The sequence below is a fragment of the Balaenoptera borealis genome (genome assembly GCF_965194805.1).
Source record: "Balaenoptera borealis genome assembly, chromosome: 16".
Taxonomy (NCBI): domain Eukaryota; kingdom Metazoa; phylum Chordata; class Mammalia; order Artiodactyla; family Balaenopteridae; genus Balaenoptera; species Balaenoptera borealis.
This window is the reverse complement of record NC_138872.1, coordinates 4,119,982-4,147,784: the sequence shown is the minus strand read 5'-3', so window position 1 is coordinate 4,147,784 and position 27,803 is coordinate 4,119,982. Positions and strand designations below refer to the sequence as shown.

General features: G+C 42.6%; 1 protein-coding gene across 2 annotated transcripts in view; it reads left to right on the top strand.

Annotated features, from left to right (window-relative positions):
- Positions 1–26,497, top strand: part of ZNF831 (zinc finger protein 831) — a 127,248-nt gene extending 100,751 nt beyond the window's left edge. For both annotated transcript variants that reach the window (XM_082361009.1, XM_082361008.1), the window contains 2 exons: positions 17,278–17,447; positions 18,186–26,497. In XM_082361009.1, the coding sequence (XP_082217135.1) occupies positions 17,278–17,447; positions 18,186–19,031 (1,016 nt within the window). In that variant the 3' untranslated portion in view covers positions 19,032–26,497. The remainder of the gene's footprint in view (positions 1–17,277; positions 17,448–18,185) is intronic.
- The last annotated feature ends 1,306 nt before the right edge of the window (positions 26,498–27,803 follow it).

Sequence of the window (27,803 nt, the reverse complement as noted above, 5' to 3'; positions counted from 1 at the left end):
TGGGCGGCTTGGTTTGTCCCTTGAGGGAACCCTGTGTAGTGGGCTGAGTCCTCTCCTTTGGATGGGTACCATTTTCTTACGAGCCCTTTGCCCTCAGGTGAATTACAAAGTCAACCCTTGCCCTTCTGTGAAGTACACACCATTGACAAGTTTCACTATAAAAGCCAAAGTCTGCACTCTTTTCCCCTCCTAGCTTAAATGGGGAAGCAAAGGAGTTTTACTCTTTTTCTCTCCCCTGCCCCCGCTTAAACATTCTAGTGGGAGGGGGCTACCCTGGCGGTCCAGTGGTTAGGACTCCGTGTTTCCACTGCCGGGGTCCCGGGTTCGATCCCTGGTCGGGGAACTAAGATCCCACAAGCCGTGCGGGGCAACCCCAAACCAAACCAAAATAAAACAAAAACAACTGTAGTGGGAGAAGTTATGAGCCTAACAAAACTCTCTAGAAAATGTGTCCAGACCTGCAGTTATTGGAATGCGGCCGTTGGGCTCTGACCTCCAGAAAGCATTTCCACATGGCGCCTCTGTTGAATGTGATTATCTCCACAGTGCCATTTCCACCGCCCCGTCCTTACCCTCTTGTGTTTATCAGAGACTCACCAAGCTTCCTCACCCAGAAAAACCCTTCGTAACAGTAAGCTCTCCTTGGTGGCCTCTCCTGGTGGGGCTGGGTTAGGGGACGATCGTAGATAGCCTGGGGTCCTTGGATCCATGGGGATGAGAGAAACAGCTCTGAGACTGTAGAGACTGGTAATTTCTGAAGGTCGTTGCTTCGTGGTGGTGTTAAACATTTCTTAACCATAGTAGAAGGGCCACAGAATGCCACTCCTCTCTTTGTCTTTTGCTGGTGGGCTTGTCTTTTGTCTTTTGCTGGTGAGCTTGCTTTGTCTTTTGCTGGTGGGCTCGTCTCCCCAGGGTTTTTGGAACCCCCATAAGTCATTTCGTCACCAAGGGCTGTTGGGGCCAAGTCCCCACTCAAAACCTTTGCGAGGCGCCTCCTCACAGAGGCGACTTTATTGATAATGATGGCTCGTCCTGAGTCAATCCGTCTCTGGGTTGACGGCGGCGTGCAATGCCTGGAGCCTGCTTGGAGGCGGTGGCTGCCCGGGCAGATGCTTCTGAGCCCAGCCAGCCCCCAGCCAGCCCCCCTGCCCCACACCTCATGCCGGGGGCCAGGGTTAGCAGGTGCAAATGCAGGCACCCAGTGAAAGCCGAATTTCACGCGGACAGTCAATACGTACTTACATATACACACACGCGCGCATATATGTGTATATAGTATATACGCATATATATGTTAGCATAAGTATGCCCCCAAACATGGCAATAAGACACATTATGCTAAAAAGGACTCATTGTGGACCTGACATTCAAATTGAACTGGGCATCCACATTTCCTCCGGCCGCCTTTCCCTAAGGCCCTCAGACCACCCTTTCCGGCCCAGTCCGTCCTGGGGGGACTCCATGTGCTTGAAAATGGACCTGGATGTTCTTTCGTGTCTGATTTCACGTCTGCGTTATCCGGTCAGTCTGGGGGTGCTCTGCCATCTCTTCCCCGTCTGCGTGGCGTGGGGCTCTTCTCACAGCTGGGTTGACTCCTGGGCTGTCAGTTTTTCCAACTCTTAACCGGTTGCCTCTTAAGAGGGGTGGGAGGCTGGTCCGGTCACCTGGGCACCCGGACCCCCCAATTTCGCCTGCAGTGGGTCTATTTTGATCTCTCTCTCTCTCTCTCCACTTCCCTTTGTGTCTCCCTCTGCCCGTCTTTGCTTTCCGGGTTGCTTCCCTTGGATAAGGCATTTCCTTCTGTGGCCTGAGGCCGCTCAGCCAGACACCCAGACCCCAAGCGAGGTCGGTGAGGGAGGCGTGCACCCTCCAAGTCCTGTCACTCCACCAGTGATGAAAGGCCACCTTCACTTTCTTTCTTTGCCAAGCCAAACCCTGGAAAGAAAGGGGTTAATTTTCTCTTCTCTTTGAAATATGTGCGGGAGACAGCATCAAAGCTGCCCCATTCTGGCTCAGAAAACACACTCAGAAGCTGTAATCAGGGGTGACCTTCTAGGCAGGGTACAGTTCTACACTAAAACCTATTTTAAATTTTATCATCTCTCTCTTGCTATTTCATCTCCTCTCGCCCTCCCCCCTTGTATTTATTAGAGGCTCGGTAGGGATTTCTTTCCCTGAGAGAACTTTCATAATAATGAAGTATGCTTGGCAGACGCTCACGGTGAATATACAGGATTGGAGGGTATTCTGCAAGGGAAATGGGCAGGCTTGTTTTCCTATGTCCGAGAGAAATATTTGAGATAAGATAGACTAATTATTTCTCAAGATGGAAGTGTTGAAGGTTGCTTTTGCATAGAGAAGTTGAAAACTCCTTGAAGGAACAGAAAGCTTCTGTGAGCATCTTTATGACTTCCCTCCCTGGCAGGCTGCCATCATCCTGTCTCTCTGGGTACCAGCATCCTCTGGGGTTCAAGCCCATTTCCCATCTTTCTAATGCTCTCCCCACACTGACTTTTCTTCTTTTTAGATTTTCATGAGAGGTCTGACTGAGAAAGCCTACCAGAACCCCCTCTTTGGTGCTTCTAGCCCTCATTCTTTGATAGATGTTCATACTATTTTCTCATTATTTTTCTCTCAGCTTTCACAGAAACGGTGTAAACTACTTTATTTCAAAACCATTATGTTAGTTTACTCTATGATAATTTAAGCCGTGTATTCTTTTTCTGATTTGAATTTAGTAATAACATATTTTTAAACAGAAGTCAAGATTTCCTGAATAAATTTTCGATGACAACTGCTGACGTTTCCGGGTTGTTTTTTTTTTTTTTTCTCGCTTCTTTAACCTCCTTTTATTGGACCTTAGTTTTACATACGTGACTGAGTCATCCTTTCTTTCTCCAGGCATTTTATTTTATTCTTTTATTTTTTTTTAATTTTTTTATTATTTATTTATTTATTTATTTTTTAACATCTTTATTGGAGTATAATTGCTTTACAATGGTGTGTTAGTTTCTGCTTTATAACAAAGTGAACCAGTTATACATATACATATGTTCCCATATCTCTTCCCTCTTGTGTCTCCCTCCCTCCCACCCTCCCTATCCCACCCCTCTAGGTGGTCACAAAGCACAGAGCTGATCTCTCCAGGCATTTTAAACAGACCCTGGGACTTCTATGAGGAGAAAATTTCGGAGCGGGTTGGCGAGGGCGGGGGAGGGGGGGGGTCGTCTTATCAACCCAGCTGTCTTTGATTCAAGAAAATAACCAGGGGCCAGCTGTGTGGTCAGGTGCAGTGGTGCCCCCAGCCCGACCCTGCTCGGGACCACCCCCAGCGAGGATTCCAGAAACTGCTCGAAAGCAGGAGTTTGTAAAGATTGTCTTCTCTCCCTGGAGCAAGATTTGCATTTTTTTATTTTTTTATTTTTTTTTTAGTATTTATTTATTTTTGGCTGCGTCGGGTCTTAGTTGTGGCAGGCGGGCTTCTCTCCAGTTGTGGCATGCGGGCTTAGTAGCCCCCGCGCGTGGCATGTGGGATCTTAGTTCCCAGACCAGGGATTGAACCAGCGTCCCCTGCATTGGAAGGCAGATTCTTAACCACTGGACCACCAGGGAAGTCCCAAAATTTGCATATTTTAAATTCTGTTTTTCCCACAGCCTCCTTCGCCTCTGCATATCATTTGTGCAGAATTGTATATCTACCTCGTCTCATCTTCCACTCCATTCCCTACTCCTTCCCCAGGTGGAATTTTCTGGATGCGTGGCATTATTTATACTCTTTCTGTCAGATCTGGGTCTTCCTTCCTAAAGTGCTTTTTTTTTTTTTAATTTTTATTTTTATTTTTATTTTTTCCTAAAGTGCTTTTGACTTGCAAAACAGATTCCCTTTATGGGTGATGGAGTAGAAATCTTCAAGGAAAGATGTAAAGATTTCTTAAATGCCTCAAAGCATTGACTTTCTCAACGGTCCTAATATGTCAATCGCTGTTCTTAAAAAAAAAAAAAAAAAAAATCTAGAAATCAAATTTCTTAATGAGTTTGGTAGGGTTAACATTTATTTCTGGGACGGTATTCTTTCCTTTTTAGCCTCTCTTTTTCCTTAATGTTGCGTTGGGAGTCCTACCTGTAATTTCCAGGAAAGCTTTTGGTTGCGTAACTCAGCTTTTACATTTCCAGTGTGTTTTAAGCAGACTGATTAAATGTAGGGGGAGATAAAGGGTGTGACCCTGAGTCTAGGAGAGTTTCTGAAGTTAAAAAAAAAAAAAAAGTCCTGAATTCAAGTTTCCCATCATAAAAGGTAGAAATTCTAAAGCTGGTGGGAGGACAAAAGAGTGACTTCATAGGATTCTGAAAGAATTGGGTCCATCTCTTCCTGCTATTACTCTTTTCCCCTTTGTCACATGCACTTCCGAGTCAAGCCTCTTCATCTCAGGGCAGAGTCAACCCTTGGTATTTAATTTCCTACTTCGGCTGAAAGAACTCATGACTGTCCCCCTTTATTTTCTGCCAGCATCCATAGAAACCACATAGAGGCTTTTGCTCAAAACACACTCATTGAGCCGCATTGCTACGGAATTGCAGTCGCAGAAGTACTCTTTCTTCTGAGGTGGAAATCTTGAGGAAAGCTGAAGCCAAGTTGAAAGTCCTTCAGTTATGGCAGAGTCCACCCAGTAGAGTTTTTTTCATTATTAAGAAAAACCCCACTTAGAAAATCAGGCTGAAAGCATACATTCTTGAGTAAATTTTGGTCTGAAAAGTTTTCAAAGAGTCTTTTGAGTTGCTTTTATTCTTTTCCCTTTCTCCCAGTCCCCTTTGCTCCTCAGTAGTATTTAAGAAATGCTGTCGAATTCTGTGCGCGTACAGGATTTCACATTATTGAAATATTTTACCCTGACTCCTTCACTAATGTTGTTTAGGAGAAATATCTGAGTGGGAGAAAGTTTTCAGCTTCCCAAACACTTGCCTTTCCTCAGAAAAGGTAGAACTATAATGGCAGGTGCTCTGAAGAAAGAAAAGAAATGCCCAAGTACCATGTGAGATGGAGTACCTAAACATGTTACAAAACCAGAAAAGTGTTCTCTCATTCTGTTTCCTGGTTTTCTTGTCTAATTAAGTTTTACTGCAGTTTAGGTTTGAGGGAAGAGCTAGATTCTCCCCGAACATTTATCTTTTCACAGAGACTGAACTTAGAATGTTTTCTTTCCTAAGGCGATTGGAAAACCAAAATGGAGGAGGCCAACGCCAATATTTTCTTTCTTGTCTTTGTTTCTGGTTGGAAATTAGTCCATTTTTCTCCCTTATCAGGATTAGTGAAGGAGAAGAGGGAAGCTCTTTCTTCCCAGCTATTACCATTGAAATGGATCAATTTCTTCTTTTTAAGGATGCAAATCTTGAGAACAAATGAGCTCTCTCAAATATCTCAATCATATTTCGAGAAATGGACCATCTTTTACAGACTCATTTAGTAATGAGAAACATTGAAAACCATAATTCAAAGGGTAGATACTCTTGATTTCGATCTGGGCATTATAGATTGCAAATGGTATTTTCAGTAATTGTATTTTTTCCCCTTCACCTCATACCCAGAGTGGCTCTCTAAATTTTAGGTACATGCTTATGGCCTGGGAACAAACTTTTAACTTCAGGATTGATTTTAAACATGGCTTTCCACTCAACATCTTTCAGGGGAAAAAAAAAATCTCTGAGAGGGAAATCTTAAACTGATTGCCTTTCATCAAAGAAGAGAAGTAAGTACCACTAAGAGTAGTTTCTGAAATAAAACATATGATTGCTTAGAAAATTGCATTAGGAGAAAGAAATACTCTGGCACGTAGTGAGATTTCGATAAATGTGTTTTCCTGTCCCTCTGGTGGGTCCTTCAACTATGTTCTCTCTGAAGAACCCAGTTGAGGTTTCATACTATTCCTCTCCAGAAAGTGGGCATAGAGGGAACCCACCTCAACAAAATAAAGGTCACACATGACAAACCCACAACTAACATCATACTCAATGGTGAAAAGCTAAAAACATTTCCTCTAAGATCAGGAACAAGAAGAGGATGTCCACTCTTGCTACTTTTATTCAACATAGTTTTGGAAGTCCTAGCCACAGCAATCAGAGGAGAAAAAAAATAAAAGGAATCCAAATTGGAAAAGAAGTAAAACTGTCACTGTTTGCAGATGACCTGATACTGTACATAGAAAATCCTGAATATGCTACCAGAAAACTACTAGAGCTCATCAATGGATTCGGTAAAGTTGCAGGATACAAAAGTAATTCACAGAAACCTGCTGCATTTCTAGACACTAACAACAAAAGATCAGAAAGAGAAATTAAGGAAACAATCCCATTTACCATCTCATCAGAAAGAATAAAATACCTAGGAATAAACCTACCTAAGGAGGCAAAAAGACCTGTACTCCGAACACTATGAGACACTGAAGAAAGAAATTGAAGACAACACAAACAGATGGAAAGATACACTGTGTTCTTGGATCGGAAGAAGTAATATTGTTAAAATGACTATACTACCCAAGGCAATCTGCAGATTCAGTGCAATCCTTGGATGGTTTTGTGAGGTGACACTTTCATGATTCCTCAGGCTGGTCATTTCCTCTCAAGCCAGATTAGGTGTCCTTGTGGTATGATTCATAACCCATCTCCTTTGTGGCATTTACCACAATACCAATCCTTATATAATTATGTCCTAATTTTCTTCTCTTCAGCTACGTGTGTACTACCTCAGCGAGGCAAAATTGAGCTTCTTAAATCATTAACAATAAACCCATATTTAATTCCAGGGTGAAGGAGACATTTCTCTGCTTTCTCCTGGTCTCATTTACTTTCTTTCTCACCGGAATCACTTCTTCTGAATTTTCTGTCCATACCTAAGCTTTTAAGGGACTGAAATATTTCAACTGGATTTTTTTTTTCATTAACATAGTTTAGGAAAAATTCCTCTGAGGCAGACGTTATCAAAGCAGCTGTCTTTCATTGAAAAAATAGAAAGGTAAAGAGAACTTCTCTGACAGGTACTTCCTGAGATAAAAGGTTTACCTAATCCTGTTGAAAAGGTAGAATAGTTCAATATTATGGGAGGATGGTGATGTAATTCTCTGAAATTAAGTAGCTGTGAATTGTTGTGTTTTTTTTTTTTTTTTTCACCCTTTCAACTTTTGTTAGTTGAGTGAACTGGGAGAGGTGGGGCTGGGGAGGTTTACTGCATGTCACTCGTGCCCTCCTCTCTTTGTCACACATCACCTCCAGACGTTTTCCTCAGAGAAACAAAATGGCAGCCTGAACTCCAGGGTTCCCTCACCCACCAGCTCCCTCTCCGCCTCTGACTAGAGCTAATGGCTCCGTACCATTATTTTTCCTGTCAGATTTAATGGGGAGATATTCTTTTCCTAAAGCCATTAGTTAAGTAATATTGCTTACAGAATTGCTGAAACAGGGATAACACCTCCTTCTCAGGGTGTAAATCTTAAGAAATGATGAGGCAATTGCCTAAACACATCAATTATATTCCAAAGCCTGAACTTTTTTTCTGCTACAATTTTCATTTAGAGTTAAGAAACTTTGAAAGTAATGATCCCTTAAAGTAGGTTCTCTTGATTCAATTTTGGCACTAAATAATTCAAATAATATTAGCTGGGTTTTTCTTTCTTCTTTCTTTCTTTTTTCTTTTCTTTTCTTTTTTTTTTTTTGTTCTTCATTTCATTTTCTCTCTTCCTCACAATCTGTCCTCTCTTTATTTTAAGACATTCTCTTATTGTCTGAGGATGATTCAAGTTTCAACTTATCGAAAGATTTTAAGCATACTTTCCCACTAAATATATTTTTTTGGAGAAAACGGTAAGTGAAGTGTTCTCAAACTGATTGCCTTTCATCAGAGAAAGAGAAGAGAAATTTAAATCGTAGAGAAAAGTGGTTTCTGGAAAAAAGAGATTGGAAAATGATTACTCGGAAGAGGCAAAATTTCACACAAAAAATGAGGCTAGAACAGAAATACTTCAGATTTGGTTAGAGATGGGAAAATATATTTTTCTTTTCCTTTGAGTCTCTCAACCTTTTCTCTGCCTGAGAAACTGAACTCTTGTTTTGAGGGTGTGAGGGTCCACCTCCCTCTGTCAGATGTGTGTTCTGATTGAAATGACTTGCCTTGCACACTCTGGGGCTTTTCTTCATGACTTTCGGTCTGAATTTTAGAGCCAATGTCATTATTTGCCTCTGATTTTTCTTTCAAACGAATAAAGCAATCCCATACTTGTTGCAACAAAAAAAGCAACATTGACATATGCAAGGAAAGCTTGACAATCCCCAGCCTCATGGCCCCCCGAGGTTGCCAGAGTTGGGCTGATGTGCCATCACGTACATGATGGACACTTTATTTTGTTGTTTACACAGATAGATCATACCATACATAGTCATCTACAACTCTTTTCTTCTTAATATATCTTGTATATAACTCTAGGCATATATTACAGATTGATAGATAGATCATTTTAATAATGGCACAAAATCCCACAGTATAGCTGTACCATAATTTATTTATTCAACTCTTCCTGTATTGATGGATGTTCCTGTTGGTTCTGTTGGTTTTCCTACCACAGCTATTGCTGCAGTAAATATTCTTGCCCCATTTCGCAAAGAGCAGTTGCTGGATCAATGCGCGTTTTATAATTATAAATTTCATTTTATAAGATACTACTAAATTACTTTTCAAAAACAGGGTTACTCTCCCATAAATATCTTTTTAACAGTATTTTTGAAAAGAAACTCTGCTTCTTCAAAAGAGCAGAGCCTGCGCGGAGACTAAAGCCTTGCCTTCATCGTGGGCGCCCTTGAACCTCTTCATGGACAAAGGGTCTCACGCTGGCCTCTCTTGGCAGCATTCAGGCCACGGATACGTTGGTTAGCACGGAGTTGTTGTTTGAAAATTAATTCGTTATCAGTGTTTAAACTGGAATCATGGAACTCAGATTTCTGGTTTCTCTTGGAAAATGGATACTTCTGGCAAACTGGATGCTTGGTCCTCGGTGGTCTTGGTGGGTGGGAGCTGAGGGGCAACCTTGCCCTTGGAGGCTGGATCTGTCCTCCCTCTCCTTCCACAGCCCTCATCCCAGGCAGAAGCCCTTGTTTCTGTTATCGGTCTGGCCCTGTAGCTTTTGAGTTTGTGATTCTTGGTTTCAACCAGGGTTTCCCAGCCGTGGCCTTATTGACCTTCGCATCTGGGTCCATCCAGGGTGGGGCGTGGGTGCATCCTGTGTACCACACGTCCAGGAAAGTCCCCGGACATCACCTCCGGCTGAAAACCACTGGCTCAAACAGACCCACAAATCCCATTTTCTTCGGTAGATGTTGAGATCAACTTTTCCAAGAGTGTTCCTGAGCCACTTTCATTATTTCTCTCTATCCTGTAGGCCTCTGTCTCGCTTTCTGAAGGAATATTGTTGAATTCTGTACACAACCAAGCTTTAAAGTCATGGAAATATTTCAAACCAGCCCCATTCACCGAATTGGGAGAAAATATCTGAGTGGAGAAAGTGATCAAAACACTTTCCTTTCATCTCCGGAACAGAAGTGTAGACACGGCCGTGATTCCAGGTGTTTCTCAAGTAAAAGCTTTACCTAATTACACACACGTAAAAGGTACAATTTCTAAATACTGGATGAAGAGGCTTGAATAAGTCCCTTGAAGAAAGGGAGACATTGCCTTTGTTCCCTTGGGTTTTCTGCAGTGGTTTCTTTTTGTGATTTAGGGCCTCGGGTGATTACCCTTCTCCCCTTCTGTTCTCACAAGAGTTCTCCTCAGAATGTTCCTGAGCATCAGGAAGAATCAGGAAGACTGGGGAGGGGGTCTCTCCAGGGCTTTTCTCCCCCTTTGCCTTCTCTCTCCTTCTCTGACAGGAGCAAATGACTTTCCTACATCTTTTCTCATTAGAATTAATAGAGAAGTATTAATTCTTTCCCTAAAGCTATTAGTTAAGTCACAGAGCTCCGGAATTGCTGAAACAGAGTAATTTCTCCTTCCTTCCAAGGTGTAAATCTTGGGGCAAGATGAGAAGCTTTTGTGAGTGTATCAATTAGGTCCCCGGGAAGGGACCCTCACAGACAATTTTCATTTAGCCATAGGAAACTTTTAAAACAACGATACATAGACTAGATGGGCTGCTGCGTTCTGTCTTGGCATTTAACGTTTCAAATGGCATTTCTTTGATCATCTCTTTTCCTGACGTGATTTCATCATCCTATTTTCACTCTGTATTTTAAAGTCACTCTCTTGTTGTCTGGACAGGGTACAACTTTTAACTTAAAGCAAGATTTTAAACACCACTTTGCACTAAACATAGTTTAGGTGAAGAATTTCTGTGTGGGAAGAGTTCTTGTCCTGATTGCCTTTCATCAAAGGAATAGAAAAGAGATGAGAACCACGAAGGAAAGTGGTTTCTGAAATAAAAGATTCATTTGTGATTACTTAGAGGCGAACTTTCCGAAGACTGCATTAGGGTAGCACAGAAACACCCGAGGCTGTACTCGATAAATATATTTTCCTGGCTCTCTCTCAAGTCCCTCTCTGCCTGTGGGACTCAAGTGGGTGTCTGCCCCCCACCTCCTACAGTCCGCCCACTTCTAATTGTTTTCTGATTGGAATGAATGTCCCCAGCCCCTGCCTGAGAAGAATAAAGCTTCTTCCCTCCATCATTTTCAGCCGTATTTTTTTCTTCTTCAGAGGCCTTATAAACAAAAATTGCAATAGGACTGCAGAAACAAATGAATATACTTGCAAAAAAATTTTAGTCCGATATCTGGTGTGCCATAGAGCCTTAAAAACTATTGGTTGAATAATTACTCAAATGAATGATTCAGACTCGGTAGAGAGAAAACCAGCCCCAAACAGGTGGCAGGTGGGAACGGTTTTACAGTACGCATGGTTTTACTCATTTCCATGGATACAGGTGGGGTCAGGGCCCCATTGTACCATCTCATTGCAGCCTCTGCTTTTTCCTTCCTAGCATTTGCTACATATGCTTGGTGATTTTTTTTCCGATTGGACTTTTATTTTTTATTTTTTTCATATTCTTTTCCATTATGGTTTATTACAGGATATTGAATATAGTTCCCCATGTGATACAGTAGGACCTTGTTGTTTATCCATCCTATATATAATAGTTTGCATCTGCTAACCCCAAACTCCCAGTTCATCCCTCCTCCAACCCTCCCTTCCCTTTGGCAACCACAAGTCTGTCCTCTATGTCTGTGAGTCTGTTTCTGTTTTGTAGACAAGTTCATTTGTCATATTTTAGATTCCACATATAAGTGATATATGATGTTTGTCTTTGTCTGACTTACTTCACTTAGTATGATAGTCTCTAGGTCCATCCATATTGCTGCAAAAGGCATTATTTCATTCTTTTTGATGGCTGAGTAGTATTCCATTGTGCATGTGTACCACATCTTCTTTATCCATTCGTCTGTTGATGGACATTTAGGTTGTTTCCATGCCTTGGCTATTGTGAATAGTGCTGCTGTGAACATAGGGGTGCACGTATCTTTCTGAATTAGAGTTTTGTCTGGATATATGCCCAGGAGTGGGATTGCTGGGTCACATGGTAGCTCTATTTTTAGTTTTCTGAGGAACCTCCATATTGTTCTCCATAGTGGCTGCACCAATTTACATTCCCACTAACAGTGTAGGAGGGTTCCCTTTTCTCCACACCCTCTCCAGCATTTGTTATTTGTAAGTGATTTTTTTTTTTTTGGGTGTAATTATTTGCTGACTGAATTTCTCCCCCCATTAGACTGTCATTTCCATGAGGGTATCTGCCTCCATCACCGAATAAATTGCCTGTGTTCAGCACAGTTCCTGGCACAGAGCATTGACTGTAGTCAGTGCTCAATAAATATTTACGCTTAATCATATGGGCTCATAAATGGGCTCAAAAAATATGGACTCAAAGGGGCTCAACTAGTATTTAGAATATGAGCAAATAACTGCCCACATAGTGATTCCTCTTAGAGTCCTGCCCCGCTTTCCTTAAGTAATTGCAAATTTTAATTGCTAGCACATTTTGTATCCTTCGATGGCAGGGATGCTTGTAAACAATTTCATCTCAGATAAATTAGTAGTCTGGGAGATTACCCCTGGGATCATGTTGATGCTTATAGCTTACTTAATGAGGCCAACGTGATAGACTCATTTTTACCCCTTCCTTATAATTCAGCATCTTTGGACTCCAAATTCATGGAGGTTTGGGGTATATTGGGGCAACTGATGAAAAGGCATCAAATTACTTACATTTTCAGATAATGATATTTGAGTAATATGTCTATTAGCATTTTAACAAGGCCTCGCAATGAGACAGCCTGCAGGAGGCTTGACACTAAAGATGTCACCAGTTAAGCTGTAAGTTTCATCGTGTTGTCTCTTCACTCCATTTTCCTTCTAATTATTTTACAGTTTCCTATCGCCTTTTCAAGATGGCTAAATTTAAATTTGCTACAATACTAAGCAGTCTCTTCCTCTCTCCACGTAGTTTGGCAATTATTTCTGAGGGAAATTATTAAAAACACAGCCTTTAATCGGAGTGGGGGGCAGAATAGCACACAGACCTGTGATGAGAGATGGTTTCTGTAGTAAGATTCTGGTAATTGCGTAAGAGCGGTCGAATTCGCAAAGGTTGCGATAGGACGGTGGAATCTATAATTTCTGAAGATGTACAAGGTGATTCACAGAGTGATGTCGTAACGTAAAGAGGATGCCGTTCTGCGCTTTAACACTTGACTGGAGCCCTACTGACTTTTTGAAAAGGGCCATTCATCTAATAGCAAGGATGCTTTCCTTCTTCAAGAATCGCAATTCGTTTAACACACTTCTGTGACATCATTTGGGCATTTTTCACAATGATTAAAGATAACGCACTTTTCTCTGTAGACTGTTAGGTCACAAGCAAATTAAATCAATGTATTTTCTTCCCTTGCTTTCTCGGATGAGTCAGAAGTTATTGGTCAAAGGCGCGCATGGCCTTTTTGTTAAGCTCAAAAACCCAAACGACCTGCTGAGAAGATGCTTGGCCAATCTGATTATTTTCTCTGTACTAATTGGTTTTACTTCTTCATTGAATTGAATGAATTGCCTGGTGGTTTTGTCACTGTGGGAGCACAGCTTAATCCACTTAGAGCGAGGCGCTTGGGCTTGGTAAACTCTGGGGCTCTAGAAACGTTTTTCATCATCGTGGTCTTTGGGTGATTTTTCATAGGTGAGAATGCAAATGGATCTCAAATCCATCCATTTTCTCCATTTCTATTTCCACTGCCCTAGCCAAGTCATCTCACCTGGCCCCCTAGACTACTTTGGGAACCTTGTAACTGGTTTTCCCATCCTATTCCCCTCTCTCCTTCTTCAGTCTCCATATAGTAGCCAAGTGCCTCTTTAGAAGATGTAGACCTCTTGCTGGAAACACTGGTTTCTTCACAATGAATGAAGAATAAAATCTAGACCCCTTCCCAGGGCTGCCTGCACCCTACAAGATCTGAGCCCTTGGTGGCTCCCTCAGCTTCATTTTGCCCCCTGCTCCCCACCATCTTTCCACCACGGCCTTCCACTGATTCCTTAATCCCCCAGCTCCATCCCACCTCAGGGCCCCTGCCTCTGTTCCTCCTCTGTCTGGAATGGCCTTAGAGGGCTGGTTCTTTCTTATCCTGAAGGTCTCATTTCAGGTGTCACCTTCTCAGAGATGCCTTCCTCAACTAGGCAAGCCAGTTACTCTCTGTGATCTGCCCTTCAGGGACTATTACTCTCTATAATATTCTCTGTTTATCATCACTTTCGTTATTACTCTACCCTCTCCTGTTTATTGCATCTTTGCCATAGCCTCCTGTGTATCATTCCTCTCTGGGGTACCCCCATCCTGTTTATTTCCTTCGTGACCCCCGTCCCAACCTCAATTATCTTACTTGTCTCTGTTTCTCTTCCCCGTCGGAACAGAGGCTCCTGAGGGCCAGGGCACCTTGGTCTTGTCCTCCGATTCCTCAGGGTTGAACGTGGTACCTGGTTCCTTGAAGGAGCCCAGGACATGTCTGTTGAGTGGATGAATGAAATACCAAAGACCCCGGTGCTGCACCTTTAGGTGATCTCAGTAACGTGGTGCTCAAGTGAAGATTGTTTGTATTAAAGTAAAAATCATTGCTTCCTTTCCCAAATTGTCGCAACGTTGATGGATTTTTAAAGTTGATTTGCTCAAGATTAGTGTGCTCGATCATCTAGTGACCTACCCTTGGGGGTATAAGAAGTAGGTCTGTTCTTTTGGGTTCAAGGTGGAGGAGAGAGCACATACACTTCCTTCACTTTCCTCCCAGACATTAGTGAAGGAATGTGTTTGGAATGCCCAGGCCCAAGGGGACAAGATGACCGGAGAAGAAATGGCGCCACAGTTGTAGGGGCTGGAATGCAGAGGCTAAGTGGTCACTGATTAGCAGACCCAAGTGAACTTAATCCTTGTTTAACAGTGGTCAAGCCCTAGACATTCAGAAATCCATGGTACCAGGTGGGGCTGAAAACAGGAGCGTTGGTTGAAAGAATCAGCAGCATTCAAACCCCCCCAGATCTCCACCCCACCCCTGCTTCTCAGAGCCTGGTCACGTCCCTCACTCTCGCCCCCAAATAATACTCTGGGCTTAGTCTCTGGAGACTCTACAAAATGCTGGGGAGCAAGGGGGCTGTACTGAAAACAGAGGGTTTAACCAAAGGTTGGCACCGCACATTGAGGCGCCCCCTTTCAATCCCAATTCTGACTCCAGGATGCTGGCACCTGCCTTGCACTTTCCAGGCAGGAGATCAGAGAACTCCCTGGGCAGAAGCCGACCAGCCTGTGTGGAAGACCTAACGGGGATTACTTCAGGTCTTCCCACATCAACAGGGCGACCAGATAACCCTGCAGGGAGGTCCACGATTGACATTTTATGTTTGTAAAGTGTTTCTAACCAGTTTTTCAGTGCCTATTTCCTAAACATGAGCAGGTAGTTAAGATTGCCGGGTATCTCAGGGAAGCCTTTAGTAGGAAAGAGAGAGATAAAAACATACAGAAACAAAGGAACTTGGAAGAAAGAGAGGCAATATAGGAAGAGGCAAACTTCAGCAATAACAATGACAACAGCTCATTATTAATCTTGCCTGAGACAGAAGGGAAGATGTTGGAGCCATGAAATCGTAACAGGATGCTATAAAGAAGGAATAATAATAATTAATAATAATAATGAGTGGGCTCTTGGAAATTAAAAACATGATAGCAGACACAGACACCTCTGAGTTGAAATAAAAAGTTGAAGGAATTCCCCCAAATGAAAAAGACAAAGAATTAGAAAATAGGAGAGAAAAGATAAGAAAAATAGAGGATTAGATCAAGATGTCCAATAACCTACGAAGAGCAGTTCTAGAAAAAGAGAAAAGACAAAACATAAGGAAAAAAATATATCAAAGAAATAACATATTTTTCTAAAATGGAAAGACGTGCTTCAGGTTGAAAGGGCCCACTGAGTGTCCAGACAATGAATGGAAATAGACCCAGGACCATGGTAACACTGGCATAAAAAGAGTTTAGGAGTTTCCAGAGAGAGAGAAACAAAAAGGTTTCCTCCAAAGGATCGGGAACCATAAATCATGTTGGCTCCAGACTTCTCAACAGCTACAGCTCAGTGGAGCCACATCTTCAATTCTGAAGGAAAATGAATTTTAATTCAGACAGCTATACCCAGGCAAGTAGCCAATTAAAGTCTAAACAATTTTATTTCACCCTTTCTCATGAAGCTGCTGGAAGTTTTGCATTAAGAAGGAATGCAAAGAGAGTAAACCCAAGAAAAAGAAGCGTGGGTGTCCAGGAACCGAGGAGGTGAAGAAAATTGCCAGGATGGGGGTGACACACGGGCTCAGCCCCCATCGGGCCAAGGGAGCAGTGGTCCATGGGAGCAGGTCAGAAAGTTGTGAGAGAGAGATTTCCAAGGAAATGAGATGGAACCTAATAAATGAAAGAAAAGACCACGGGGAAGGAGGTGGGAGGATGATTTTAGGAATAAGTCCATACAAAAAAGTAAGCAAAAGAAAAAGACAAAATAATGATTAACTCCAGGGAAACCAGTGCTGGCGAGAAAGGCAATGTCATCACAGCATACTACCTGGCTTGGTGGTGAAGACCATGTTCCTGAACATGGTGATGTAAACACTGGATGTACTAAACAAAATTATGACATCATAGTCATATGACTGTAGAGAGGAGAGAGGGGAGGGGCTGTGCCCACGTGTGTGGGTGATAAGGGTTGTGGATGGGGGAGCTCGTCCTAAACCCTCCTCTCCCCTCATGACGTCATAGGCTATCCTCCAAACCGGAAACAGGGAATCCAGAAGGAGTGCTACACGCTTGTTCTTAGGAGAGAAGGAGATAAATACAAAAGGAACACAAAGTGGGAAAAGATGAGTAGGTGGGCAGGTGTGGCTGTTTCTCTTAATACACGGAAATACTTGACTTTTAAAAACTCTGTGCATGTGTAGCGTTAATCAAACTAAAAGCAGATGTAAAAGTGGGTTGAATGCTTTTCTCTGGTGACACAGCTCTTCTAGAATGTTTTTCTGATCTCCTCTCATGATGGAATCTACTTGCTGAAACTCTGTGGTCCTTCTGACTTGTATCCCAGGCCAATATGACAAAATGGAGGAGAGAGTAAGGATGAAGGACGAGGGAAGGGCAGCTGTTCCCCTGAAAGGAAGATGCTGTTTTGGGGATGTTGTCAAGGCCATGTCTTTGTCACCCCTCTCCCCCCCCACATCACAAACACCACCACAGAACAACAGCAACACAAAAACCAACCTCCCTCCTGCTGTCGGCCCTCTGATGGAGACTAAGGCATCCTATATGATAAGAAAATTTCTAGTCTCGACCCTCAGTTGAATGGCCAGAGAATTCAAACCGATCCAAAATTAACCAATGTGGCCAGGAAGATGACTTTGATGAAAAAAAGATCCACATGAAATATCTTTTAAAATATCTGTAATCAAGAGATTTTTCTGCCTTGGGAATTGGTTTTGCCGTTTCTTTCCTTATCAGAAATGGAGACGTTTTATTTGACCATGTGAACTGTTTCACGGTAAATCCATTTCCCAGATACACCGTGTGAGATGAGGTTATGAGTTCGGAGCTGGTCGTGAAGACACAGATCAACTCCTAGGAAATGACTGTTGGCTGACTTTATAATTTCAGGTGTATATCCATGTGCCTCCCCCCTTTTTAGGTCTAAATCTGTCAGGGGAGCCACCTTGTGCTGCCTCAGAATCATCTCTTTGTGTTGGGAACGGAGAGGAGGAGGAGGAGGAGAAGGAGGGCAGCAGACACAGCTCGGGAAGCTCCTGTCCTCACCCAAGTTCAAGAACTGTCAGAGAGACAGACAGATCAGCCTCGAAGGTGGGAATTGTGCTTCTGAGCGGTCTCTACCTATCTCTTTTCTAGATTTATGCCTCTTTTTTCTTGTTAGTGTCCAGTGTGGCAAAACTCGCTTGGGCCACCTAGAGGTTTCCTGGCACAGAAACCCCGTGAGGCAGACAGACGCCTCCAAACATTGCGCTGAATCAGCCGGTGACTTGGGCTGTGAACTGTTGGGATGATCTCACAGTTGATTAAAAAATCCCAAGTCCCGTATTATTTCATACCTGAATAGAGATGCCTATCACCTTGCAGAGGTCACTGCAATGCGGCATCAACGCCAGGCAGACTGGGGGGCCTTGGATTGAGAAATATGAAAATGCTAGTCCAGACCACACCTTGAAAAACCTCTAATCTGGAAAAACTCAAATGCACGGTACCATAAAGTAACACACCCGCTGCAGGAGCAGTGATGATTTACAATCGGACGCTCAGAACTGGTTGGATAATTGAGTGGCTGGGTTTTCACAAGGCCAGATACAAATACAGAGCTGTCTCAGTAGCTTATTGTGTGTCAACACGGAACTTTACTGGAGTTAATGCATCAATTAGTTATTAATGAAAACTGATGAGAACATCGTATCGAAGTTCAGGCTCTGTAAAGAATCATTAAGACCTCCAGACCTTGTTCCCATTGAGGACCACGTTTCTGACCACAAGTTTTTTGGTACCAATTAACCTTTTTTCCCTCCATTTATCTTCCTTTGCACGTTGCTGCAGGAGATTTCTCCATCTGCCAGTGAGCATGGAGATCGTCGTCCTCAGAATACAGCTGTGAGGTCAGGATTATCTCTGCCATCCAACTCCTTGGTGGCAGTGGCTCATGACAGACTTCCAGCCCGTGGCAAAGGTCTGGACGTGGGATTGCTTGAGACTCACCTGCCGCCCCCCCAGGACCAAGTCTCAACAGACCCCACACCACGCATTTTCTCAGATGCTCAAGAGCCTTCTTCCTTTGAGTCCAAAGGAACCTCTCTCTGCCATGACCTTGCTACCTCTGGGGCTGCCTTTTGTCCTTCTCTGGGGGAGAGAGCAGGTCACACAACCCTGGGAATTCACAGTGTGGAACCACAAGACCACAGCCAGGGTGCAAGGGAGACTCTGACACAAAGCTCCCCCGACAGAAAAACGATAGCAGAGGGTGTGTCCCCATCACTCTTGCCAGGGAAACCTTCACCTGGGCAGAGACTTTCAGGTTCAGTTCCACTGGGGTCCACTGGAAAAACTCATCTTGAAATACCAGCTTCAGGACCAGGTTCAGCTAGTTCACACCAAGAGGAAGGGAAACACAAGACATTGTTCCCTTCCGGAGGGCAATACGGGTGTGGGGAGGTGCTGGCCCCCTGCCCTCCTGCAGGAAATGACAGTGGGAAATGTCAAGGATCTGGATTCATCGCTCTAAAGGGTGGTGTGGTTCCGTCTAGCCCAGGGCAGCCCACAGAGATCCCTGCAGCCCCTTCGAAAACCCTCAGGAAGAGGAGTTTGGAAGGAATGAGAAAGCAAACTCGTGTGGAGTTCAGCGACACCAGCAGCGATGATGAAGATCGGTTGGTGATAGAAATCTGAAACTTCCAGAGAAAGATGCGTCCGCGGTCAAAGACGGATGATGCTTCATGGTAAATGCCATCAAGCGGGCAGGAGGACTGAACTCTATTCATGAAGCCCCTACAGAGAGGAAAGCCATTTGGGGGTCTTTCTAAGATCTCCCCAACCAACTCTGAAACCCAAACTCAGCCTCACCCTTCCCAGGAAGCCCTGCTCACAAGGCACCAGGCTGGGCAAAGGTGGCAGTGAAGCAAGGTCTAAGAAGTCTTGACCTATACCATGACTGTGGCTTGACTCCCAGCTGTATCCTCTGCATTGGTCCTTCGCTGCCTCATCTGGGAAAATGGCATTGACCCAGAGAGCCGCGATCGACTTGCTTCCGAACAAATGTGAACCCCCCCAGAGTCAAGGGGACAGGTTTCCTCCGTTAGTGAGCTGGGGGTTGGCTTCAAAGGGAGTGAGCATACTTGGGAAAACTGGGGTAGCTTGCAAAAGAGATGGGGTGTGAATTGGGCATCGAGATACTTCTGTTTATTCTGGAGACAAAATCCAGATTCATTCAAAAACTGAAGTTTGGTCCCCAAAATTTACCTCCTTCATGGAAGTTGTAAATATACTTCAAAATGCCCATGATCTGGTGGAATACTAAGTATCTTTCAGTGTTGCACAAATGGTCAATGCTTATGTGTGATTCAGTGACACAAGCATGTACAGCTCTTGTGCCCGGTGCCCTTTCTGTGGAGACCTCTGAAACCCTTGGTTTTTCCAGCTCTTGCAAAAGGAACGTTGTGTTAAAAGTTAATAGAACAGTCTCTGTAATGAGTCATTTTTGAGGGGGAAAAATTCACTTATTTTCCTCTGATTCTTTCTGTCATATTGTGCTCTGAGCAATTTCAATTAGAGGGTTACATTTTAGTAATCTCTACAGCTTAAATTGATGCCTGCTTATCGTGATGGGAGCCTTGTAGATTTCCTCCAGAAGCTTCAAGGATACAAAACTAATTGGAGTTTTGACGCTGTTTTACATCTCAGTAATTTTATTTTGGGGGCTTGGTGTTACTTTGCTGTCAAATTAAATCAGCCTCTGTATTGTGCAAGTCAGAACAGCACAGAGAAAATTCGCCAGTGTTCCAAGCCCATGCGCCCCTGTGCAGAAGAAAATAGGTGATCTGCGTCAGACAACGCAGTGAGCAAAGCCTCCGATTTACTGCACTCTTCTCCTCCTCCTTAGATGGGAGAGGAAAAACTTCAAGAGATTTACACTGCTGCATTCCAATAAAATTTTATACTTGCTTTTGGTATGGTTTTGTACAATTTGAAATTTATAGCCGAGCTCTTTTGGCTTCACTTTGATGTAAGGATGTTCATATGACATCTTGTAGTCCAAAGGCGGGGCAGCAATGCCGAACATCTCACACGAACGAAGATGCTTTAATACGTCCTTGCCTGTGACGAAGGATGGTCCGATTTCATGTATCTTCAAGTGAATTTTCCAATTTTAGGGTAACTCTAGAAACTTCAAGGTGGGACCAGCTGCCCCGGGTGACTTAGCATATGTCTGTGGTCATTTCAGAGGCACTCATACACAGCCAAGTGATTTCAAGCCCAGCCAAGAAAAACGTAAGAAGGGAGGTAAAAGGATGCTAAACATTCACTTCGTGTACTTTCTAAACCAAACAAAAGTAGATGTAATTATCTACCCGTTGGCTTGTCCGTGCCACTATAATGAGAGAGAGGTCTAGGAAAATGGTCTGAATCCTGGAGGGAGAGAGAAAGTGACCTTGTCCTGAGCTGGCTGGGCAATCTTAGTGAAGACTCACGCCCTCTCGGCGCCTGTTTCTCCGACTGGGAAGAAGAGAGTAAGACAAGATGTGTTGAATGTGACTTCAGGCCCCGATCCTCGTGAGAGTGGCTTGGAGGTGGTGCCCATGGGGAAGGGTCCTGCACTCAAGGAGTTTGGGAGGGGGCTGTGGGGAACTAAAGCCAATTATTTTTTTGAAGAATGTGAGCTCAGGGAAGCTCCTTCTAATTTTTTTTTTTTTTTTGTCCAGAGCTCTAGATTTGGGGGTGCAATCAACCCATTTCTAAATGGTGGCTCATAATGCAAAAATTAGAAGCAAAACAGAACACTACTGTGTGAGTGGAAGACAACATGTCTGTGGGCTGGATTGGTTACTTTGTGTTGGGAGGTACTGGTCATCCAGATGCTTCTCTCCTGGACGGCTGCTGAGCTGTTGGCTGGACCACTGGACTGAGGTCAGTAAGTCACGGCTCCCAGTAGCACTGACCTCAGGATAGTCAGGTCAGGTGGAAGCTTGATCCTTCTACGAGCCACGGATGCTGGCGGCCACATCCCAACCTCCATCAAACATGGCGGAACATTGATTCCATCTCTAACTCCCTGTGTCTCTCATACAAGAGTGAGCAGGTTACCAAAATTTCCTGTCTCAGCTGGTCATTTAGCTAGTTGATGGCAATGTTTTACAAGTGTACCTTACTTTATATCAACATGAATTTGTGAAAAGCTATATTTCAGTGGGTTTAAAAAAATTTTTTTAATGTATTTTGAATGACCCGAGGGGACTTGGCTATTGAAAATCATCCGGAGGTAAATATTTTTTTTTAATGTAAAGCTCTTTTATAAAGCAACAAACAATCTCCGATTTTATAAATCTTAACTTTCCTAGGGTTTTTCTTAAAGTAGACTGCAACTATAGGGGTACGTTTTAAAGATAATATCAGAACCTAGACCTGATATCAGTGACCTAGAACCCAGTTTGGGTTATTGAAAATAAAACTTCAGTAATATGGATTGATCATTGCTGCAGTGACTCTACAAGCGTGTGCTGTGTAATGGTTAAGGGAAAACAAATTTATTTTAGAACAGGGCAAACTTGAGTTTAAAGATCAGGGATTCCCCTTTCTCCCCAGTACTGCTAATTTCATTGTACCTTCAGGTAAGGGTCTTAACCAATTGTGTCTCAGCTTCTCCCACAGAGAATAACTCCTGGGATGCTGGCACCGACTAAGATAAAGGGCACTTTGAATTCTTTCCTTTTCTCTCAGAGCAAGGTATACAAATGCCACTAACCATGATGCTCAAGACACTGCCAAGTTTCTCTCTCCAGCTGTACCTACAGCTGGCCAGATCTCACTTGCTGAAGATGCATAGAGAAAAGGGCTTTCAGGTTCCCCCTTGGCAACCTATACTGTTAAGTGGCTCTTAACGTCATGTGCTTTTTGATGGACAACCTGAATCCTCCTTGTTGTAAAGCATGATGGAGACAACTCATGCCTCCTGTTGCATATGACCTTTGAGATTCTGGATGAAGCTAATATCCTTTACTTCACAATCCAGAAGAACCTATGGTTCATTTGTCAAGAGATAAAACAAGACAGGGGATTGGTGCTTCTGGATTTGAATCAAAACCCTGTCAATAGCATGATGGGTACCTGAGGGCAAGTTAAACTTCCCTTTCCTAAAATCCCTCCTCTAAAGCTCAGATGGGAAGAGTAAAACGCATCGTGGCCACAGTTCTTGGCATGACAGGTGAACAATTTGCAGCCTCACGCCAAAACGTATTTCCTTGCATTTACATTCATTACTTAGAATGATCACATTATTCATTTTTTCCCCAGCATAGAAATTGGCATTTTGCACAAAATTTGCCTGGTGCAGCAGATTTTTATAGCTATGGAAAATCATCATTATCGGGATGTACCACTGCTCAAATCCCCAGACATAATTCAATATGGTGAGGAGAAAATGGTCTGCCTGGCCCTATGGTGATCATATTTCTACAACCACAGCAAACAGGGTTTGTGCATTTCTTCTCACTTCAGTTGTGATTACCACAATTCTTGTGAGGGAGACTCTTTGGCTTTTGAAACACTACATTTCTCAATATATAAGCACAATTTTTTGCCCTTCTCTTTCAGATACTCATTAAACATAGGTGTCAGGACCCAAAAAATCCAGTGCTAGATTTGTACCTAGTACAATCCTTTGCACCCATGCTTTGCTCTTATGTGGGAATACATATAATTCAATCTGAAGTATAGAACATTGAGAATGTTACTTCACCACTGGAAGAAGAGAAGCCAGGGAAAATAGTCAGCCTCAGTCAGTTGGAGCCCTAGAGGATGACTCAATACCTTATATATGCAGTCAACTCTTCAGAACTTACTACTCTATTGATTGTTCAGAATCAAGAAGCTATTGACTTCTTGGTTGTTTGTTTAAATGTATTTCCTTCTTTATATGGTTAAATTATTTTGTTTTGATAAAAATAAAACTGAAAATGAAAATGCCTTGTGTGATTTGTTCACATTTTAACCAAAACTACCACAAAAAATATCCTCTATAAATTGGATGTCTGATTATTCCTAAATAGTTGACCAAGTGTCCTGGCCGCCATATTGGTATCCCATTCCACTCAACGAAAGAATTAGGTAATGGCAAATTATCACATTTTCTTGTGCTGTTTTCTTTTCCCATGTGTCTCTTCTGTCATTGTCTGCCATATTTTATGGTTCATAACTTAGAAATGTGTTTTTAAATTCCTAAATGTAACTAAAATTTGAAGCCACATGAGGGCACTATCCACAGTGCAATAATCCCAACGTTTTCCCCTTAGAATTGATGTTGCTTAGATAATTAATATTATTCATTAGCAGAGAAAAAAACATCTGTAATTCAAAACAATGCCTCCTTCTGAAGATAAATCATGTACTCTTGGCAAGAATAAGTAGACTTATTTTACATACCAACACAATATTCTTCTATGTCTATACCTCCTGAAGCCACGTGAAGTCAATGAAGACACAATGCATTGGGAGAAAAAGTGGGAATGGAAACATGGGAAGAACAGATACACCAACTGATGGATCTTCATAGCTTTTTTGCTGACTTATCAAACTCCAATAGTGATAAATTAATCCATTATTTCCAAATTTCCATCATTTGAGAACCATCTTACTGCTTTTTGCCATATGGGTCCACACGTGGGTACATTATTTACTTAATACTTTTATTTAAATCATCTCTGTCTTAAAGAAGCTATTCTTTTCCTAAGTAATAATATCTGTGAAATCTCAGCCTTAATTTGGTAGTTGTGTGTATCTTCTGACACGCATTAAAATAAAAGTATTAAGATTGGTCATCCGTGTAGCAGTTAAATATCATCTTTGTACTACCCGGAACACACCCCACACTCGGGGGAAGCATGGAGCTAATCTAAAAGGTACATGTGTTGTTAGTTCTTGAGTTACTCCAGTTTTTGTTAAGCTCAGCTCTCTCTCCAGTCCAACAGAACTGGTGGCGGCAAGTTGCATTGTAGGTTTATCAGATAAGTGTCTTCAGTCAAACTTTACAGCTGATTAATTAGCATTCCAAGTCAAAGGATTCTCACTTCTTTTAGTCTCAAAGGAACAATCATATAATGTCAATATACATTTTTTCTTTTTTGGTATTTTATTGGTTGGTTGGTTAATGAGTACAGAATGATATACAGGAAAGCGTAGTTAGGGATTCATGCTGAACCACCAGTACTCCCATCAGTTCTGATGGAACACCCGCTTCTATACCCTTGAATTTGAAGCAAATGGATTTGGCTGTACTAACAGCCACGGAGAACAATTCTCCAGTCTCCTGCTTGGGGACAGCCTGTTGATCTCTGGGCTGCAAACGCAGAAGGAATTGCTTGGTGACATCTAGGACGTTTGTCTCCAGCTGTGACAGACGTCTGCTTTCAGCCTCCCTCAGCTTCTGCCGGGGGCAAACTCAACACCCTTTACAACTGAGCATCCCGGCGATTTCTACCCAGAAGTAGGGGAATTGTTTTCTGGATAAATGCAGGCGTGAATGGATTCCTATAGGGAATTGGCGGTTTTGTATGTGCAGCATCTGGGCACGGGACCCAGCCCTGTCTCTGGCCTCAGTGGCAATCTAGTTTGTCTTCTATGTGTATGTTGTGTGAAACAGAGTAGAATTCGGCAGAATTCAGCAGAAATTCAGACAGAGCCTCTTGACTCCATTGTAAATGAAAGGCCCGATATCTAAGCTTGTATTTGGTCTAAAGACCCCCACCCTATGCGCATGCGGGCACACGTGCGTGCACACACACGCACACACACAGACACACATGCACGTAAGCCACACCCTACTCTGAAAGTCCTCTTCTTGTTAAAATAAAGAATTGGGTGGAGTGGGCCCAATGAGGTAGGAAATGGCCACATAAACGGCCCCAAAGAGACTTCCTTGGAGGCAGGGCCCATGGTGTCTTCATCTCGGAATAGTGCCTGGCTCAGAGCAGGTATTAACGCACACTTGCTAAGTAAACGAATGGAAATAGCTCGCCAGGCAGGGAGAGGAAAGAAAGATTCTAAGATGAGTAATTTGGCACACCCCTTTTCTGATGCAGACCTGCCTCCTTATCAGAGATGGACAAAGGCATCGAGAGAAGTGCCTGTCCACCAACTTCAGAATTAAGCGACACTTTTCCATTACCTATTCCATCCCGTTCATTCGACCAATGTTTATTGAATGCTTAAGTACATAGCAGGCACAGGAGAATATAGGAGTGGAAAAGGCATACAGGATCTGTGGAGCTTTTATTTGGGGGAGAGAATGCCAATTCATGAACCAACCAGGCAAACAAATATGTAAGCAACGTGTTATCAGACGTTGCCAATGGCCAAGAAAGCAAAGGGAATGTTAGAAAGTTTATCTTGCCCTAATTCAAAACGTTTAATGCAAATAAACATTTTTCTTTTGTTGTCCTCAGTAGAAGAGAAACCGTCCTACACATTAAGATCCATCTCCTTTTCTGTTTCATGCCACCACCTCAGTTCTTCGCACATGAAGCAGAGAATGTTGCAGGATGACGTGTCACTAGTCTTGTACTTATAATTTCTCTTACTCTCCTGAAAGCTTCAGTTAGCGTCAGTAAGCATGGTAATTTGGGGCTACCTCTGCTAATGTGCTGAATTCCACATACCTTAGCACTTAGAGGATGAACGCCTGTTGGATCCCATGGTAGCAGAGAAACCCAGGTGGGCACTATTTTGCAGCTAATTTTCTCGAGAGAAACCATCAAATATTTGATGACTTGATGTGCTCAAGTCTGGATTCTTTTTCTCAGGAAAGGTTAAGAAAGCATCCTTAAAGTCAGAGGTTCTCAAAAGGGAGCAATTTTACCTCCCTGAAGACATAAGACAATGACCAAAGACAGTTTTTTTAAAAAATTTTAATATTTTATTTTTAAAAATTGATTTTATTGTGGTATAGTTGATTTACAATGTTATGTTAATTTCTGTTGTACAGCAAAATAATTCAGTTATAACATATACATTCTTTTTCATACTCTTTTCTATTATGGTTTATTATGGGATATTGATATAGTCCCCTGTGCAATACAGTAGGACCTTGCTGTTTACCTATCCTATATAAAATAGTTTGCGTCTGCTAATCCCAAACTCCCAATCCATTCCTTCCCCACCTACCACAAGTCTGTTTTCTATGTCTGTGAGTCTGTTTCTGTTTCTTAGATAAGTTCATCTGTGTCCAGGACCAGGACATGGGAAGTTAAGTCAATGTGAACAGATGTGTGAATATCAACTAGACATTCAGTAAAGACAGATCAAAAGATCAGCTTTTACTGTGAGGGTAAATGCAACCCAAAGTCCCATACTACTCCATTGACCCCTACAGCCAAATGGAATGAAAGAACATGAATACTGCTGCTAGGAACTGGGGAGTTTTCAGATTTGGTTGGGGTGCACCAAATCTGAAAGTTTGCTTTGAACCTTCTTCTTTTTAGAGGAAACTGACAACCAGAGGATTTGGTCCTGGCTCGAGTCAGAGGCAAGGCTGTGACTGATACCAAAGTCCCAAAGTCCCAAACATGCTTGCCATGACATGACCAGATCCTGCCTCTGAAATCTTCCATTATGTCCGCTGTCCTTGCTAAGAGTGTCAAGTAGAACAATACATCTTATAAAGGTTTTCTGCATCAGGGTTGGGAAATATCAATGGAGTTCTGGTTAACTGGAAACCATCCAGAAAATTAAATTATCCAGACTAACCCATTCCCCAAATGTTCTAGTTAATCTAGACGTGATTCTGTTGGTTTTGCAAAAAGAAAACTTCTCTCCTAAGACATCTGGACGCAAATAGATGTGAGTGGTGCCTATGTGGTCCCCTAATTTATGTACTTGAGTACAATAAATTTGGCAGGGATCACAAGCATAGACAAAGAAGATGTTAACAGCAAAAAAGACATCACCAAAAAGCCTTTGGAAGACAAACACTTCTCATCTTCAATTATAAGACAACCTGATGCAGACAGAGAATAAATTAATTTAAAAACCTCCTGCACAAAGAAAATAATGGAAAAATACATCATAAGTAGTTATCCCTTTTGTGCTAAAAACAAGTGATTTGGAGAAAATAACTACATGGGACTGAATGTGTTAGTCTTATTATCTTTTTCTGGTTTTAAATTCTTAGGGGAGAAACAGAGAACAAGAGGGAAAAAAAGAAGCTTTCATTGTTTCAACAAACATTTATTGGGTATTAGTATGTTGCCAGGCACCAGGCTACACTTTCTGTGACTTTTTCTACTTTTAAAATTACTTTCAGTCAAGAACTTCTAGATGCCTCATTGCTGGATTCCGACAGTGTGAGAAAGGCCATTCTTCTAAGGTTTTTGCCAAAACCGTTATGGTTCAACTTTAGAGATGCAGCTGGGAATCTCACTTTGTCCCCTCGCCCCCCATGGGAACCTGAGTTTT